The 17,810-nt window shown below is 48.2% G+C and overlaps 2 protein-coding genes across 7 annotated transcripts in view; both read right to left on the bottom strand.

The window, feature by feature from the left end:
* Positions 1 to 408: 408 nt before the first annotated feature.
* On the bottom strand, positions 409 to 3,551 carry TEX101 (testis expressed 101). Of its 3 annotated transcripts, none has more exons than XM_059876918.1 (6): positions 3,464 to 3,551; positions 2,725 to 2,826; positions 2,452 to 2,595; positions 2,125 to 2,313; positions 918 to 1,046; positions 409 to 760 (listed from the first exon to the last, which is right to left on the bottom strand). In XM_059876918.1, exons 2-6 carry the CDS (start codon positions 2,786 to 2,788, stop codon positions 525 to 527), a joined length of 762 nt encoding a protein of 253 aa, XP_059732901.1. In that variant the 5' UTR covers positions 2,789 to 2,826; positions 3,464 to 3,551; the 3' UTR covers positions 409 to 524.
* A 9,231-nt stretch (positions 3,552 to 12,782) lies between these two features.
* Positions 12,783 to 17,810, bottom strand: part of CD177 (CD177 molecule) — a 50,420-nt gene continuing 45,392 nt past the window's right edge. For 3 of the 4 annotated variants that reach the window (XM_024978508.2, XM_059876921.1, NM_001099155.2), the window contains 4 exon segments: positions 16,987 to 17,127; positions 14,217 to 14,393; positions 13,952 to 14,080; positions 12,783 to 13,305 (listed from right to left, as the gene is read on the bottom strand). In XM_024978508.2, coding sequence (XP_024834276.1) covers positions 13,058 to 13,305; positions 13,952 to 14,080; positions 14,217 to 14,393; positions 16,987 to 17,127 — 695 coding nt within the window. In that variant the 3' untranslated portion in view covers positions 12,783 to 13,057. 4 annotated transcript variants of the gene reach the window in all.

Below are 17,810 nucleotides of genomic sequence, written 5' to 3'. Positions count from 1 at the left end.
GAGGAGGCATTAAGTAGGCAGAAGAGTTGAAAAGGAATGATATAAAGTGGGCAAGGAACAAACAGGATAGGGGAGACAGGGCCCATTGTAACTGAAGAACTGGAGTCTGATTTTTCTGACACACCTCCCCAGGAACTATTAGAACCCCAAAGCACATGATTTTGGCCTTATGACTGGGTTGGGAGTGTTCTAGAGGAGGATAATGTTAGTCTCCTGTCTAGCCAGCAAGAGAAGGAAGTCTACTACAGTGAAAGGAATACCAGACTTTATGGCTTTGTCCATAGCTATGTAAGTGTAAGGAATTCACTCAAGTTTTTGAGATCTTTGATTCCCTTTGTGCAAATGTGTGGGTTGGACAGCACGAATTTTAAGGACCCTCTTCTTAGCACAATAACACCACTTCTAGACTTGAGGCATACACAAATCACAGCAGAAACTTTATTAGAAATGTCAAATACATTCACAGAAGCTACTCTTCAAATCTCCACCTGCTCAAGCTGCCGATGATCAGTCTGAAGAGATGATTAGGGACCAGAAGCACTCCCTCCAAGGATGAGCAGTAACAGCATCAGCAGTAGCTTTAACTTCCAAACTGAAGTGTGAAGCCACGTGGCCCCATTGTCAATCTTTCGGGTCGAGATGGACATGGAGGGGCAAGTTTCCTTCACCCACAGGGGTCCTATTTTAAAGACCCCAGACATCAGCTTGCAACCAATGATCGATGTACAGCCTTTGATCTCCAAAAGTGAGTTGACATTTCCTGTGGAACAAGGATGGGGCGACACACAGATGTTTGAGGAAATCAGAGAGGAATCCAGTCCTCACCTCATTTCTGGAACTCAGTGTCAGAACCTCTTAGGCTACACGCAGATGCCTGAGGTTTTCTGGCCTCTGAAACCATCAGATGTTCAGCTTACCTTCAGAGACCTGAAGTTTCCCCTGATAGCATCGATCTGTATTGTTGGGGCAGGCAACAGAGGGAGCATTCAAACAGGACCCCAGAGCCAGACAGGTTGGGCAGTGGAGGCTTGTTGTCCCTTTGGTTTCTGAAGAGTGAAAAGAGAGAAAGTTAAGGATGTGTCCTGCCTCTGGAGTTCTCTCTCCTTGCTGCCTTCTCTTCCTCGAGTCTTTCCTGCTGATGCCTCTCTACTCAAGGCCTGTTACTACCACCTCCCCATCCCTCTCCAACTGATTTCTGTGTTGTCAAAACACAATCCAACATGACTTCCAAACTTTGTATAGGTGTGGAGGTACAGATAAACAAAGGACACAGTTCCTGCCATCTAGGAGCATTGCCCTGAAAGAGACAGACATGTAAGTAATTAACTACCATACAACTCTGTGGGCACTGTGGCCACGGTATGGTACCAAAGAAATGGAAGAACGCTTAATTATCTAAAATAATTTGGTTGAATTTTTTCCCAGAATGGACACCTCAGTTGAGATGGAGGAAGAACAGAGGTTAGTTGTGTGAAATGGGGGTTGCATGAGGGTAAAAAAGCCAACAGCAAGGACAGTGGCCTGAGACCTGGAAGTGTGAGCTGGCTTGGTGGATTTGGAAATTTTGAGAAATCACCAGGTGTTGATATTCAGCTGGCAGGCACAGACAGGCAGGGCTGGACTGTTTTTTATAGCCAGCATCCATTCTGATTGGTCAGCACCATCTCCATTGTTAAGTATTTTGAATCCTGCCCTAGCTAAAACACAATAAATGAGAGAGGGAAGAGAAGAAAATGACCTGAAAAGGTAGGTGTGGCCAGGTTACTGTAGACTTTGAGGACAAATGCAGGAACTGAGCTGTGGCCACATGGCAATGGGGAAGCTGGAGCAGTTAGACCGCCACCAGCCTGCTCAGAAACCTCCACTGACATCTTATTGCTTAATAAACCCCATATCCACTTTACACTGCAGCCTTCACTGATGTCCTCTGCTCGGAGTACACTGTTTACAGTACTCCAAGGTGACAATTTAGAAAAAGAGAGACAAGCAAAAGGTCTGAGGTCCTTTTGTGTATGGCCCACTTGAACCTAAACCAAGTAAGAACACAAAGAAGGAAGCCTCCCGTTTTCTTTTCCGGAGTGTATAGAGTTTCCCTTAGCACCCATCTCTTCCCTCGCAGGGTACCTTCTTCAGTCTCTTGTATATTCCATATATCATATAATCCCTCTCTGTTATTGCAAAAGGGATCCTCGCAGTAGTTACTGTAGGAGATTGCAGCTAGACTGGGGGCTGCAGTGTGCTGGATAAACGTTATTGCCGGTGTCCCATCCAAGCTGCAGCTCTTAGTGGCCAAAATCGCTGTCTTGGTCCCTGCTGTGAGACAGGAAGGAAAGAAAGTGGGTGGGGACGCTACTGTTTGGCCTGGGGAAGGTGGAACAGTCTTAACATGAACATAATCATCTCCCCCCGTCCCCTGCCCCCACCAGCCCAATTGCCCCTTTCTCATTTTACCAGTTTTGATCAGCAGGATGGTTTCCTGGCACAATGTCCCATTGTCACAAGCTTCAACTTTCTCTGAGGTCCAGTTGAACATGTTTGTTGCATCCTCCTGGATACCCATGAATGTACCCTTTTGACAAAACAATTTCTGTGCCACTGGGGAGAAAAGGAGATAAAGATGAGCACTTGTCCTTCTCTGCCGGGGCCCCAAATCCCTCTTTTTTCACCAGAAATCCATCCTCCTTGACCCAACCACTCCCCCACCCCCACATCTCCAATACATACTGATCAAGGTCGGGGCTCCTACAAGAAAGAGGAGCAGCAGACCCTGAAAGTGACAGGCTCCCATGGCTTCTTTTAGAGACGTTTGGAAGAACTGATCAGGATCTGTGGTTTGATGGACATGGACAGGAAGCTTTTCAGCCACATGGAATAAGATAAAATCTAAGCAAGCACCGACTTAAGGGCAGAGCTTACTGGTATATATAAAACGATGACTGCTAAAGTCAGTCTGTCCCGATCTAGCTTGTGAGTTTGGGCAACTTAACTAGTTAACAAGCCTCAGTTTCCATAGCTGTACTTCTCAGACTCGGCCACCCAGACCAATGAGCTCAACAATCCGTACTCTGTAACCTCTGGAGCCATAATCCGGCCTACAGGTCCCTTCTCCCTCAGACTCTGGAGTCCAGATTAAAACCTATGCCCTGGAGGCTCAGGTCTCTCGGCCCCCATCTTCATCCGAACCCGGATTCTGAGGTCTCAGCCTGGTCCTAACTAAGGATCCAGGAGTTTGGGTTCAGCCACCTTTTCTGGCAGGACGCGTGATTCGGGGTACCCAGCCCTCTCCCCCTCTCAGATCAACGAGGCCAAGACTCCAGCCTTCGCCCTGCTAGCTCAAGGAGTCCCGCTCCCACCCCAGCCTTATCTTTACCCAGGACCCAGGAAACTGGGTCCCCAGTCCCTCTTTTTCTCTTTAAGGGACCAAAATTCCTCCTGACTTCCAGATAATCTCACAAAAATATACTGGTGCTGAAGTAACGCCTTGGAACGCTACACTCTCGCAACCCGGCCTTCTCCTTCAAGCTCCCTGAGGCACGGAAGGCGGGACCTGTTTCACTCGACAGCTCATTCGAAGCCCCATTGGTTGACACAAAAGCGTCTGATAGCTCATTGGATGAGCCTGGAGGAACCCCACACCCATTGGCCTACTCCTGACCGGCTTGGAACATACACATACGCAGAATGGCGAGTGGCCTGTAAGCCGGAGGACCGAGAACTCGCTGGTCTTGGCAGTGCTAGGCCCGCTAAGTGCGGGGGCGGCGCATCCCCAAATGACTTTGCTTAAACTTTTTGTTTGATCTACAGAGTTATACTTCCCTAGCCGCACTAGGAAGGCAAACCTTTGGCTTTCATCCCCCGAACTCTTCTCCTAGCCCAAATTCCTGTCATGGTACCAGCTTGGCCTGTTCCCAGCATCCATCCGGTGGCCGTATCTGTTGGGAGTCAACTTGGTCCCCTCACTCTTTACTTGCAGTGGTTCCTGCTCAGCTCAGGCCTCATCCTCTGTACACACCAGGGCGCCAGCCTCCTCCGTGGTCTTTTGGAAGACTGAATAGAGGGATGCTGGCTTCAGCGTTATTTCTGGCACCCTTGAACGGCAGAATGCCATTGTAGCTAACTCACATATTGGTGTCAGTATCATGAACAAGATGCATCATTCAGATTTCTTGTTTATGGCTGTAAATCATTTTATATATATATATATATATATATATATATATATATATATATATATATAATATATATATATTACATGTATGTATACTTACATATAAGTTCTCTGGATGTAACAAAGATGCCATATGTGTTCTTTCAGACTTGATACTGTTTCTGTGAGTTTTGTGGTATAAATGAATATTTATTTTCATAGAGAAAATGTCACAGTAAGAATAGTGTTGGTAAAACTCTTAACTTTATGTGAAAATATATTAAGAGCTTCCAGTTGGGGACTGTTAACATTAAGAATATAATTATTAATATTGTTATTCATGTAAATATTAGAAAGAGTTAATATACATAGTAAGAGAGCATTCTGGTCCAAACACCCTGCCCCTCAGGACCCAGGAATCTGAGCCACACTCCCTTATTTGGGGGACTCAGGCCTCCAGAACTCACCTCCTCTGATCTGTAACAGTATGTGGTTTTCCTGGGTTATTGTGTAACTATAGGTCTGGAGCAAGGTCTCAGATCTTGGCCACCATTGCCAGTGTGGGACCAATGAGTTAGGGGGAACTGGAGGCAGAGAGGGTGGTTGGAAGCTGCATAGACACCTGCTTGGATCTCCAGAATCTTGTCTTAAGACCCTTATCCCTTCCCATGCCTCTGAGTAGCACTCACCCTGCCTCTTCAGTTCTAGCCCCATACCTGGCATCTAGCAACTGTAGTGAAGGTCATCTTAAATAACACATTGGCCTGTTGATTAGTTTGCTGAGGCTGCCATAGCTAAGTACCACGGGACTGAGAGGCTGGAAGACTCTTTCTGTGTGAGCTTTGGACATTGTTCCATGTATTTCTCCCTGGAAGGTTGTTTGCACCCAAATGCACAAGCTTAAATAAAGGGCTTCCCCCACGCCGCGCCTGCTCTATTCTAAAGTAAATTGCCTGTGTCTGCTCACTTAGCCCTGGTAGGGAGACATGGCATTTTACTTGTGTGTTTTAAATTAACTTTTGGCATGATTAAGATGGCCCCAAACCACCTCTGAATAAAGTAACTAAAAGCAGACATTTTAACAAGAGCTAGTGCTGCTTTAAAATGTTAATCACTGATATAAATATAGTAAATCTTTCTTTGGGTTCAGTTTTTAAAGCCATCAGTAACTCGGTAGAAATTCTTTTTTTTTTTTTTTATTTCTTTATATTTGTCTGTGCCAGGTCTTAGTTACCACACATGGGATCTGTTAGTTTCAGCATGCGGTATCTAGTTACCTGACCTGGGATTGAACCCAGGCTCCCTGCATCAGGAGGTGGAGTCTTAGCCACTGGACCACCAGGGAAGTCCCCATCCTTCTCATATCCTGGGGATTGTAGGTGTTGGTCATCTCGGGTAGGTTCTCAAGACATCATAGGGAGACCCACAGTGTTGCTGGCTTCAATGCTCACACACCACAAATCTTGGATATTGAGGTGCCCGTGCTTCTGGCAGTGAGCCAACTTGGTCCCTTACCCACCCACACTGGGTGAGGTTACCCTGATGGGTTTAGAGATGGAAGGAAGAATAAGGATCTATTCTTTAAGAACTGAGAGCTCAGGGGATCTTTGAGGGCTGTCAGGGTAGGTTGTGCAAGAGCACTTGTGCTCACTGGCTCTCTCTGGGATGTGGGCCATGCTGTGCTGGGAGTGGTTCAGTGGTTCCACCTGGTTCATGAGAGTCAATTTTCAGTTTTTCAAGCCAGTTGCTAAATACAACCACTATTAAAAATTAAATTTTGTCAACTTAAAACTAAATTATGTTGAAGCAAAGGTAGGACTTCCCTAGTAGTCCAGTGGTTAAGAACCTTCCTGCCAATGCGAGGGGACCCAGGTTCGATCCCTGGTCTGGGAAGATTCCACATGCTTCAGGGCAACTAAGCCCACGTGCCACAGCTATTGAGCATGTGCACTGCAGCTACTGAAGTTCGCACACCCTAGAGCCTGTGCTCCACAACAAGAGAAGCCAGCAAAATAAGAACCACGTACACTGCAACTAGAGAAAGCCTGCTTAGCCATAAATAACAACATTTTTAAAACAAAGGTAATAAATACTCAAAAATCATCACTTCCTAAATTATCTACTATTTTACTATTATCTATGCTCTTGAGGCTATTTATAACTATTGTATTTGTATGGTGTGTGTGTGTGTACACAATCTCTCAATCGTGTCTGACTCTTTTATGACCCCATGGACTGTAGCCCGCCAGGCTCCTCTGTCCATGGGATTCTCCAGGAAAGAATACTAGAGTGGGTTTCCATTTCCTCTTCCAGGGGATCTTCCCGACCCAGGGATCAAACCTGTGTCTCCTGCATGGTTATTTCTTCCCAACTCCATAGGCAGGGACATCGTGATAGCTTGAAATCAGCCACAGTGGGAGTATTTACACCAAGGACATTGGCAAATGCTACAGATCAGAGCTTTTATTTCTCCCTTCAGGGAGGCAGATGTTCATTTACCAGCACACCATGAGTGCACGTGGCTTTGTGTTCGAGTGTGGATTTATGTAGAAAGGAGCTCTCTCCCGATGTGGGGAGCGAGCTCCGCCCGTGGCAAAGGTCATGAGGAAGGAGGCTTGACATACGCAAAGGCGGGATCGAGCCTCAGGAGTCTCCCTGGAAATTCTCGAGCAATCTACCCCCAAAACCAGAGTCTGCCTACTTTCTGCTTTGTGCTTTCACCTACACCTCTGACTTTACGGGGGGCTGTCCCCCACTACCTCTCTCTGAAAAAAGAGTTAGCTTACAGCTCCAGTTAATAGTTCCTGCGTGTGACAGTGTTTCAACCTACAAACTCCTTTGGAAGTCCTCTAGCCTGCCTGAATAGGTTTTTTCCGGCAACATGTGATTGTTCAGAGCCTCCCAACTGTGAGAGGCAGGAGATGTTCTAAACTGTCTAAACACAGATTCCTTTGAGTAGTTAAAAGATTGATTAGAAATTGTATTGGTGAAGGGTTTTTCACTTGTTGGGCCAATGTTTGCTGCTAAGTCTCCATATCCCTTACCTACTGTGTCCTTGGCGGTGTATTGATTGATATAATGGGTGTATAGAAATGTAAGCAGTTGCCTCAATGTTTGTAATCTTGGACCCTTGAGTTAATTCTTTTCTTGATTGAGCCCACCTCACCTTTGCCCTATAGGAATGCAACTTTCTCCAGTGCTTTTTGGAGGCTGGCGCCTGACTTTAGAATAATCACCTTTAGAGAAAAATAAGTTTCTTAAAATGTTAACAGGCTTCCTGGCCAGAAGATGATGTAAATCACCTAAACTTTTGCATATGATAAGTTTGAAAGCCTGACTTCGATAAGGATCAGGAACTGCTGTCTTTGCATGCCTCTACCCCTTCCCCCATTATCCTCTATGCACAACTTAAGGTATAAAACTGCTTTGGAAAATAAAGTATGTCCTTTTGTTCACCGGAATTTGGTCTCCCCATGTCGTTCTTTCTTTCACCTTCTAGCTGAACTTTTCCTCTGAGGCAGGGAAGCTCGTCAAGCCTACTAATTTTGCCTGGGCTTCTAAGATCTGACCGGGGAGGCCTTAGCATCTCCTCTCCTTCGGGAGAACGGGAGGACGCCTGCGGCCTTCGTAGGTGACGTAAATTCCCTGCTTTGGAATTTTATTCAGCCTCTTTTCTTCACTGAATTTCTTCGCTGAGCTATCCTTATTTCACCACTCTTTATATCCTTAATAAACGTTTAATTAAGCAGTTGTTTCCTGATCCTCACCAACGCCGTCCCCGCTTCGAATTCCCTGGATCAGCCAGGGCTGGTCCCCGGCACCCCCATTTCAGTACTGGGCCTTTTCATGCCAGTTATAAATCGATGAAGTGCATGGCACCCCTCGCCCTAGATGCAGAGCATTTGTGGTCAGAGCAATCCTCTTTGTTATATATTGTTGCAATCATATGTTTCAAATACATGGAGGAGTTCCCTGGTGGCTTAGTGGATATGATTCTGGGCTTTCACTGCCATGGCCTGGGTTCCTAGATGGGGAACTGAGATCCTACAAGCTGTGCAGCACAGCCAAAAATAAATAAAATTAAATAAAACATATGATTACTCCCAACTCCTGCACCATCCTTTGTGGTTTCCCTGGATCCAGTATTAATAATTGTAATCAGCACTCCCCTTAATAAAATTCTACTTGTTACCCAACTTGGGTGAACAATTTATTTCCTGCTACCAGGTGGCTCAGTGGTAAAGAATCCATTGCCAATGCAGGAGATGAGGGTTCAACTCCTGGGTCAGGAAGATCCCTGGAATAGGAAATGACAACCCACTGCAGTATTCTTCCTTGGAAAATCCCATGGACAGAGGAGCCTGGAGGACTTGGCAGGCTATAGTTCATAGGGTCACAAATAGCTGGACACGACTAAGCGACTGAACCTGAAGCCAGGACCCTGACCAATTCAGAAATTTGGATCAGCAGTGGCATCCAGCAACAGACAAACAAAACTGTATTCTGGGATTAGGTTTCCACTACATGGGAGAAGCACAGGGATGACCACCTTGATGGAAAAAGATAGGGCACAGGTGAGAGAAGTCCTGTGACAATTTCATAGTTGGTCAAGTTATCACTGTGGTAGCAGTGAAAGAAGTGCAGATGGAAAGCAAGGTGTTGGGAGCTGAAGTGGGTGTGGCACTTTGTTACTACGGCAACAGTGGTGCTGCACAGGTTGACTGGGGAGTCGGCTGTTTCTTCCGATGACCCTAGTGAGTAAACGTGGGGGAAGAGGAGCAATGGAAAGATAAGATTGTCCAAATGGAAATGTGATAGACAATCAGAAAACTCCCTTGGCAGAACATCTCTTGTTTCCAGTCACAGGGCAGATATGGCTGAGGACCAAGCCTAAGGCTTGAGTGAACGGGTTGCAGAGATGCACTGCCAGGAAAATGTTCAATGTTGCCAGTCTGTGTTAAGGGAGTGTGACCCTCAGATGTGGGATAGAGACCACTCATAGGAAACTGCTTCTCCTCCAGACCCACAAGAACGAATTTCTAATGTAGTCCAAAGAAGCACAGGACTTGGTTTAGCATGTACATGCCACACATTGAGAGCGTTTGAGAACCTCACCAGTTTGCACGGGCAGGAATCCCAGAGCGTGTGTATGAGCAGATTCTGTGCCAGTTATGGCCTCTCAGCTCCAGATTAGCTCTTCATTGCCCTGCTGGATCCTGCAAGCAATTTTGTTCATCTCCAGGCACAATGTTAGGCTTTGCCAGTAGAGGGTGGTAGAGGGACACTGCAGGCTGAAGAGCTTGTCTTCTGGCCCCAAGTAAGGAGGTTCCTCCCTAGATGAACTATTCTCTTATCTTTGTCATAAGCTAAGTCGCTCAGTCGTGTCCGACTTGGTGCGACCCTATGGACTACAGCCTCCCAGGCTCCTCCATCCATGGAATTCTCCAGGCAAGAATACTGGAGTATGTTGCCATGCCCTTCTCCAGGGGATCTTCCCGACCCAGGGATCAAACCCCTGTCTCTTACATCTCCTGCACTGGCAGGCAGGTTCTTTACCACTAGCGCCACCTGGAAAGCCCTGTGTTCTTTAGGCTTAGTAACCAATTCCCTCTTAATCCTCACCCCGTGTTTCTAGATAATGATTCTTTCTTTCCTTTTTGGCCTTATGGATCTTAGTTCCTGACTAGAGATGGAACCATGTCCCCCGCAGCGGAAGCTCAGAGCCCTAGCCATTGGACCACCAGGGAATTCCCTCATGATTCTTTTATTTTTAAATATTTCCCCTTTTGAATATTTATTTTTATTTATTTTGTTGTGCTAGGTCTTAGTTGCAGCACTTGGGGTCTTCAGTCTTTGTTGCAGCGTGTGGGATCTCACTCCCCGGCCAGGGATTGAACCCAAGCCCCGTGCATTGGAAGGGCAGAGTCTTAGCCACTGGACTCTCAGGGAAGTCCGATAATGATTCCTTATACTAACTGGGGTTCAATCCCTGGTCAGGGAACTAAGATCCCACGTGCTACGTGGCCAAAACAAAAACAAAACAAAAAACTTTACCTGTTAAAATTAGCATGTGGTTCCTGACACATGCCTGGACCCCGACTGATACCGATTCTAAGGGTGTGAGACTAGACAGGACCAAGGGGAAGGCTTCATGGGGCCAAAATCTTTCACAGGGAATATAGGAGTGGAGGTATTAGTTCAAGCATCTGGGGATAGAATTACTACTCTATTGGGTTAGTGAGTTAACTAATGTCTCCATGCAGTGACAACAAGTGAGCTAACTCTCTCCAGGTGACCTGGCTGTTGACTCCACTCAGTACCCAAACCAACAAAGGCAGAGGCCAATCTCAGCCTGTTATGACATCTTTCTACAGCAGGACTCTTCAGGACATATACCCAACTCTCGGGACTGACCTTTCTCCCCACAGGGTAATACACTCTGTGGATGCTGTTCTGCCTTCCTTGTCCTCACTGCTTCTGTCAACACTGCCATCTGGGGACTTAGGAAATGTCTGCTCTATTGCTACAGGATCCCACGAAGTTTTTTAAAGTTAATTAATTAGTTAATTAAATTTCTTTCTTTTTTTTTTTTTTTGCTGCCCTAGGTCTTCCTTGCTACATGGGCTTTCTCTAGTTGTGGTGCACAGGCTTCTTATTGCTGTGGCTTCTCTTGTTGCGGAGCATGGGCTCTAGGGCATGTAGGTTCAGTAGTTGTGGCGTACAAGCTTATTTGCCACATGGCCTGTGGGATCTTCCTGGACCAGGGATTGAACCCCTGGCCCCTGCACTGACAGGTGGAGTCTTAATCACAGGACCATCAGGGAAGTCCTCCCATGAAGTATCACTTCCAACTAGAGGATGTATTTTAAGGCAAAGGAACTGAGGCAGTTAACTCCCCGCATGGAGCTCACTGACTTCCAGGTGCCCCACTATACAGACACAGTTGGCTTATCAGAAGGGTCGAATGGTCATGACGGCTTTTGAAGGCACCAGGTAGAGAAGGTACCTTGCCACCCAACAGGAGATGCTCTAGGTCTCAAACTGGCCAGTCTATCGTGTCACCTGCCCTAGAGCCAGAATGCAGGGGTCCATGACACAGGGGAGGATAAGGGAGTGTCCCCGCCCATCAGTACACGTGACAACCCACTTAAAGCATTTTTGCTCCTGGTCTCTGTGACCTTGGGCTTGGTGTGGGTGAGAAACCCAATCAGAGCTCTAATCAACCAGAAGCCAGGACTGCCCCCATGCTATTTTGTGTTCCTCCTGCTGCTGAAACAAGAGGCGGAGAAGACGACCAGAGGGACCGTGACCACCAGAGGAAGGCTGGTTTGCCAGGTCAAGGAGGACTACGTTTGGAAGCCAGGGGATGCATTGTAGGTAATACTGACTCGCCGGTGGCCCTGTTTAGCAGAAAGTGGCCAAAAGCCAATAAAGACAAGACTATTGAACACTTACTTCCTTTAGGAATGAAACCTTGTGTCTCAACGATGTCCAGAGGAGGTGTTGGCAGGTGGTAAGAGAACGTAGAAGGGGTGGTAGAAGCAGGCGGCTCTCATTACCACCAGCCGCACAGTCAGGGCCTTTGCAGCTCTGTTATAGGTTTTCCCCCATCTTCCTCTGACTGTGGTTCATGAAGAACTGGTCATCTAAAGCTGTGGGTGTGTGACGCCTTGCCATTAGCACAAGGCAGTTCTATGATTAAGTACCAGACGGGAATTGTGTGTCTTCTGTATTGCGGACTCAAGGGGTGGGTTGTGCGGTTTCCTTTTTCACATTCATTCTCTCCCCTTCTCCCCCTGCCCTGTGCCGTGGGGACTGTTAGTGGGATCTCCCACCTTCCAGCTGGGTTCAGTCGATGGGGAGCCCCAGCAGGAGACCCACAGGGAGGACACTAAGTGAAGTTGGGGTGTTAATTCCCCAGCTCCCTCCCTGTAGTGTCGCTGTGGGTTGGGTGGATTTTTCAGCCTGAGATCACAGCTCCTGTCAGGCACCCCTCTCTAAACACCACCCCCTTCCAGATTCTAATAACAGTAATGACTTCTTAGTCTTTCAAGCCTATGACAACAGACCCAATGATATCAGCCTCAGGAAATGGTGCCAACCCTCTCATTTCTCTGCTTCACATAAACCATTGTGTCAATTTATTCAAGTGGGGTGAGCCCCCTGTTGGTGCTGGCTACTAAAATAGAAGCCTCATTGGCACACCTTCACTTCCCAAGTCATTTTATGTGTGTGCTCAGTGGCTCAGTCCTGTCTGACTCTTTGCAACACCATGGACTGTAGCCCGCCAGGTTCCTCTGTCCATGGAATTTTCCAAGCAAGAACATTGGAGTGGGTTGCCATGCCCTCCTGTGGGGGATCTTCCCCACTCAGGGATCGAACCCAGCTCTCCTGCATTGCAGGCAGATTCTTTACTGCTGAGCTGCCTGGAAAGCACCCCCCTCCCCAAGAGGCCCTAATACTTCTGCTTGCAGCACCTGGAAGACTCTGCTACCACCCAAGCTGGTCCAGGGGGGCTGTGGACCAGATCAGTGAAGGATGACCCGAGATGGTGACTCTCTCACCAGCTTCCTCTCCTCCCTCATGTCAGATCTCTGGGAGCCCTGCCCTACCCTCACATAGAGAAACCCTTGCATGTGGCAAAAGGACAATGTCTTTATTATCACACACAGGTGGCCACTGGTTGAATGTCCCTCCTCCCAGAGGATCAGTTCAGCTGTTCTCAGGCCCTTCCATATGCTGTCACCAGGTCAGATAGTGTGCGTGTGTGTGTGTGTGTGTGTGTGTGTGTGTGTGTGTGTGTGGTGGTGGTGGAGGGGGTGGTGATGAGGACTGGGGCATGATTCAGTGTCCAAGGCTGTTGAGTTATGAGGTCAGAGGGAGAGGTGGGGCGTGGGGAGTCAACAGGAGCTAAGGATCCTGGGGGAACAAGGTCAGCAAGGAGGGAGCCCCACACCAAAGGGCTAGGGCCAGCCCCACTGCCCAAGCCAGGGAAGGGCCAGGGGCAGCTCCACTTGAGATTAGAGGCTCATCCACCTCAGCGCCACCCTCACGGGTCTCAGTCACAGTGAAGACCCCGATACTCCACCTACGGCCCAACAAGGTGCTGGAAGGGTGGGCCACGCAGCCCTGGATGTCCACTGGGGCGGTCAACCCACCTAGACAGAGAAGATAGAGTCAGGGAGGGTTCAAAGCTCCTCATGCTTAAGTTCCTAGACCCTATTATTCCTAGGCCTTCCCCTACTCCACCTCAGACCAAGAGACCAGGCTCTTAGTTCCCTCCTCCCTCAGACCTAGAAAATCTGGGTCCCCAAGCCGCTCCACCCCCAAAGTCGTGAGCCAGGTATGGAGCCCTATACCAAGGTCATAGGTGTGGAGCCCTGTACCAAGGTCACAGGATAAAAATCTCTGGAACTGACCAAGCCCCATAGCAACTGTTGCCATGAGCCTCTGGATCTAAACCGACCAGTTCCCTGATCCGGTAGTAGATAAAATACCCACCCCATAGCATCCTAACCAATCACCTAATGCCACCATTCCAGTAGGAATTTTCTCTGTCTTGAGGCTGTAAAAATTGGCTACTAGCCTGCGAAAGGGTTTGGCTCTCCCTTGAACCAGCCCACTGTTTGGTTTTCCCAGTCTATTAAACTTTATTCTCCTCTCGTTCTGCCCCATATCTGGAAATTCTTTTCCAGCCTGTGCATGGACCGCAACACCAGGGTCTCAAGCACTCTCCCACCTCGGGACCCTGTGAATCCAGCCCCCTAGCCCATTCCTCCTCGGGACCTGACATTCAGTACTCACCTCCCCGGAGAAAAATCTGACCCTTGTAACAGTGACTGGTGCCCTTAGGACACATCACGTTAGAGCTTTGTGAGCAGGATCCAAGGGCCAGACAGACGGGACATTGCAGGTGTCCTGGGGCCGGGGGGGCTGGGGAGCAGAGAGAAGGTTGGGAACACACAGCCCTGCGCCTAGCCGCGGCCACCCTCCTTGAGCGCCGAGATGTGTCTCTGGGGCCCCATCTCTCCCTACCCCGGGTCCCACCCAGCCCGCTGGCATCACACACCTGGACGAGGGAGGGCATTGACCAGGACGCTGCTGCTGGCAGCCGAGTTGCAGTAGTCGGAGGAGCAGACCCGGGCATAGGAGGCGACCAGCACTCCGGGGGGCCTCGAGTGCATGAAGTCACCCTGGATATTGACCTGGCTGCAGCCTTTGCTCCCCAGCAGGATCGACCTGGGTCCTGAGGGGTGAGAGAGAGAAAGCTGGGCGGCGAGAGTGGAGGCTCCAAGGGTGGCGGAGTCAGGGGCTCGTCAGGCAGGGGACAGGTATGTGACGATGACCGGGGCACAGGTCCTGTAGAGAGCACAGGGCAGCCTGGGGCCAGAGTCGGGTCCTCTTCCAGATCTGCTGCCTCTCATTTCTGGCTCAAATGTCACCTTCGGAGTAGAAGGTCCTCGGAATTTCCCGTGGGAAACGGAAAGTTTTCTGCTCTAAACCCTACCAGTCAACACGTCTTTTTCAAATGCAAATTTCTGAGCCCAGACGAAACAAAGCCAGGTTTTTGGAAGCCAGTAGGAGCTCTGCGCGTGTGTGTGTGTGTGTGTGTGTGTGTGTGTGTGTAATGCAGATTTCTGAGCCCAGGTGAAACTAAGCCATGTATTTGGAAGCCAGCAGCTACTTCCTCCCCTCTGAAAGTGCTGAGGAGCTGGGTGTGTGTGTGTGTGTGAGAGAAAGAGAAAGAGAGAGAGAGAGAAAAAGAGGCAGCCATCCACCACATTTGCCATCTCTTATGATAAACAAGAAATTAGTTTGTGAACAATAAAAAAAGCAGGACTGGCCCCAGATAGCTAGATGCATATGAAGCTACAATATTCTGGCCACCTGATACAAAGAGCCGACACACTAGAAAAGACCCTGATGCTGGGAAAGATTGAGGGCAGGAGGAGAAGGGGACGACAGAGGATGAGATGGTTGGATGGCATCACCGACTCAATGGACATGAGTTTGAGCAAGCTCTGGGAGATGGTGAAGGACCGGGAAGCATAGTGTGCTACAGTTCATGGGGTTGCAAAGGGTCAGACACAACTGAGCGACTGAACAACAACAACAACAAATACGAAGGAAATGATTTCAGCAAGTCTGGACATTTGCATCTTCCCATAGAGGATAGAAGATTGCTAAATCTCTTCATGTGAGACATTTAGTTTTCTCTTAACAGTAATCTTTCCTATTCAGATTACCTGCCGCTTGCTGCAAACGTGTATAACATTCCCACTGAATAAATAACTCTCAACTTTTAGGTTTGGGGGTTTTTTAGTTGACAGGGAGCCTTCAGAGCACAAATTGCAACCTTCACATCATTCTCCCGATCTCCCGTCCCCACTGGACTTCTGTCCACAGCTCTTGTCTTCACACATGATATCTCACTCTTTTGTTTCGTTTTGCCTGCAGCTTCCCCACTGGCCTGTAAAGCTACAAGAACAGTGCCTGACACACCACAGCAGTTCCTTAGACTTTGAATGAAATGAGTTAAGAGCTGGACACGACTGAAGTGACTAAGCAAAAGCTTTCTTTGTGCCGGCTCTGTTCTCAGCCCTTTGCCTGGACTACGGGCTATATCCTAGTCACCACCCTGCGAAGTAGGTTACTGTTACTGCCATCATCTCGTCCCGATTTTCAGAAGGGGAAACCAAGGCACAGATAGAGGAAGAACTGGACTTAGAAGTGCAAGCCTGAAGGGACCGTGGCAGGAAATTTAGTGCACAGAATCCAGGGCAGGGGGCTTCCCTGGTGCTCCAGTGGTTAAAATTCCTTAACCCCTTAAGGAGGATTCCTTGCAATGCAGGGGACACCGGTTTGATCCCTGGTGCAGGAAGATCCCACAAGCTGCGGGGCAACCAAGCGCGTGAGCTGCAATTACTGAAGCCCGCATGCCCTAGAGCCTGTGCTCCCCAACAAGACAGCAGTGTGAAGCCGGTGCACAGCAACTAGAGCATAGCCCCCGCTCTCCGCAACTAGAGAAAAGCCCATGCTGCAACGGAGATCCAGAGCAGCCAAAAATAAACAGATAAGTATTTTTTTTTAAATCCAAGGCAGGATATGACCCAGCAATCCCACTCCTGGGCATACACACTGAGGAAACCAGAATTAAAAGAGACATGTGTACCCCCAATGTTCATTGCAGTACTGTTTATAATAGCCAGGACATGGAAGCAACCTAGATGTCCAATGGCAGACGAATGGATAAGAAAGCTGTGGTACATATACACAATGGAATATTACTCAGCTATTAAAAAGAATGCATTTGAATCAGTTCTAATGAAGTGGATGAAAATGGAGCCTATTATACAGAGTGAAGTAAGTCAGAAAGAAAAACACCAATACAGTATATTAACGCATATATATGGAATTTAGAAAGATGATAACGATGACCCTATATGCGAGACAGCAAGAGAGACACAGATGTAAAGAACAGACTTGGACTCTGAGAGAAGGTGAGGGTGGGATGATTTGAGAGAATGACATTGAAACAGGTATATTATCATATGTGAAACAGATCACCAGTCCAGATTCGATGCATGAGACAGGGTGCTCAGGGCTGGTGCACTGGGATGATGCTGAGGGATGAGATGGGGAGGGAGGTAGGAGGGGGTTCAGGATGGGGAACACAGGTACACCCATGGCTGATTCATGTCAACGTATGGCAAAACCACTACAATATTGTAAAATAATTAACCTCCAGTTAAAATAAATTAATTAATTTTTTAAAAATCCAAGGCAGGGAGACACAGGACCCCATGCAGGGGTCTCGCCCTCTTGCGCAGCCCACGCACCTACATCTATGAGCAGAAGGGTCTCCTGACACACCTCCCCAGGGTTACACTGCTGCTCTGTAGTTGTGGACCAATCGACAGGGTCCTGGCTCAGGTTTGGAGACATCTGCAGCATGATACCCCGATAACAGGTCAGAGCACCTGCGGAGAAAGAATCACCAGGGTCTGTGGAAGCCAGGGACCCGCTGTGTGTCTTCCTTCTGGTCCTATGCTTGGGAAGATGCTCACATTCTTGAACTACCCTGCAAGCCCGATGGGCCACTGGGTCCCTCAACCTCAGATTTAGAAGGGACCTTCAGGGCTTCCCTGGTGGCTCAGATGATAAACAATCTGCTTGCAATGTGGGAGATTCGGATTCAATTCCTGGGTCAGGAGGATCCCCTGGAGAAGAGAATGGCCACCCACTCCAGTATTCTTGCCTGGAGAATCCCATGGACAGAGGAGCCTGGCTACGGTCCATGGGGTTGCAAAAGAATCAGACATGACTGAGTGACTAACACTTTCACTTCTTTCGTTTTGGAAGTCTGAGCCCCATCCTTATTCTTTACCCTGTTTCTGCTCAAACACACCGCAGAGGCTTTTCTCAATGCCCCCTGAGGACAGCTGCTCTTTCCATCAGCTGTGATGGAGACAGATGGCTCTTCCTTAGCCTGAGTCAATCTCTACTTCCCTCTCTGGGCCTCAAGGTCCTCATCTGGATAAAGAGAAATGTAGCCTGACACCATATATGTCTTCACTGAGCAACGCTATGTTCCAAACAGAAATACTCCAATGCCTTGTGTGCACTGAACACTTAAAAGGTGCCCAGCTGCCGTGATCAGTTT

The sequence above is a fragment of the Bos taurus genome, chromosome 18 (genome assembly GCF_002263795.3).
Source record: "Bos taurus isolate L1 Dominette 01449 registration number 42190680 breed Hereford chromosome 18, ARS-UCD2.0, whole genome shotgun sequence".
In the NCBI taxonomy this organism is placed as follows: Eukaryota; Metazoa; Chordata; class Mammalia; order Artiodactyla; family Bovidae; genus Bos; species Bos taurus.
Note: the sequence above shows the minus strand (reverse complement) of the source record. Positions and strands in the feature narration are given on the sequence as shown.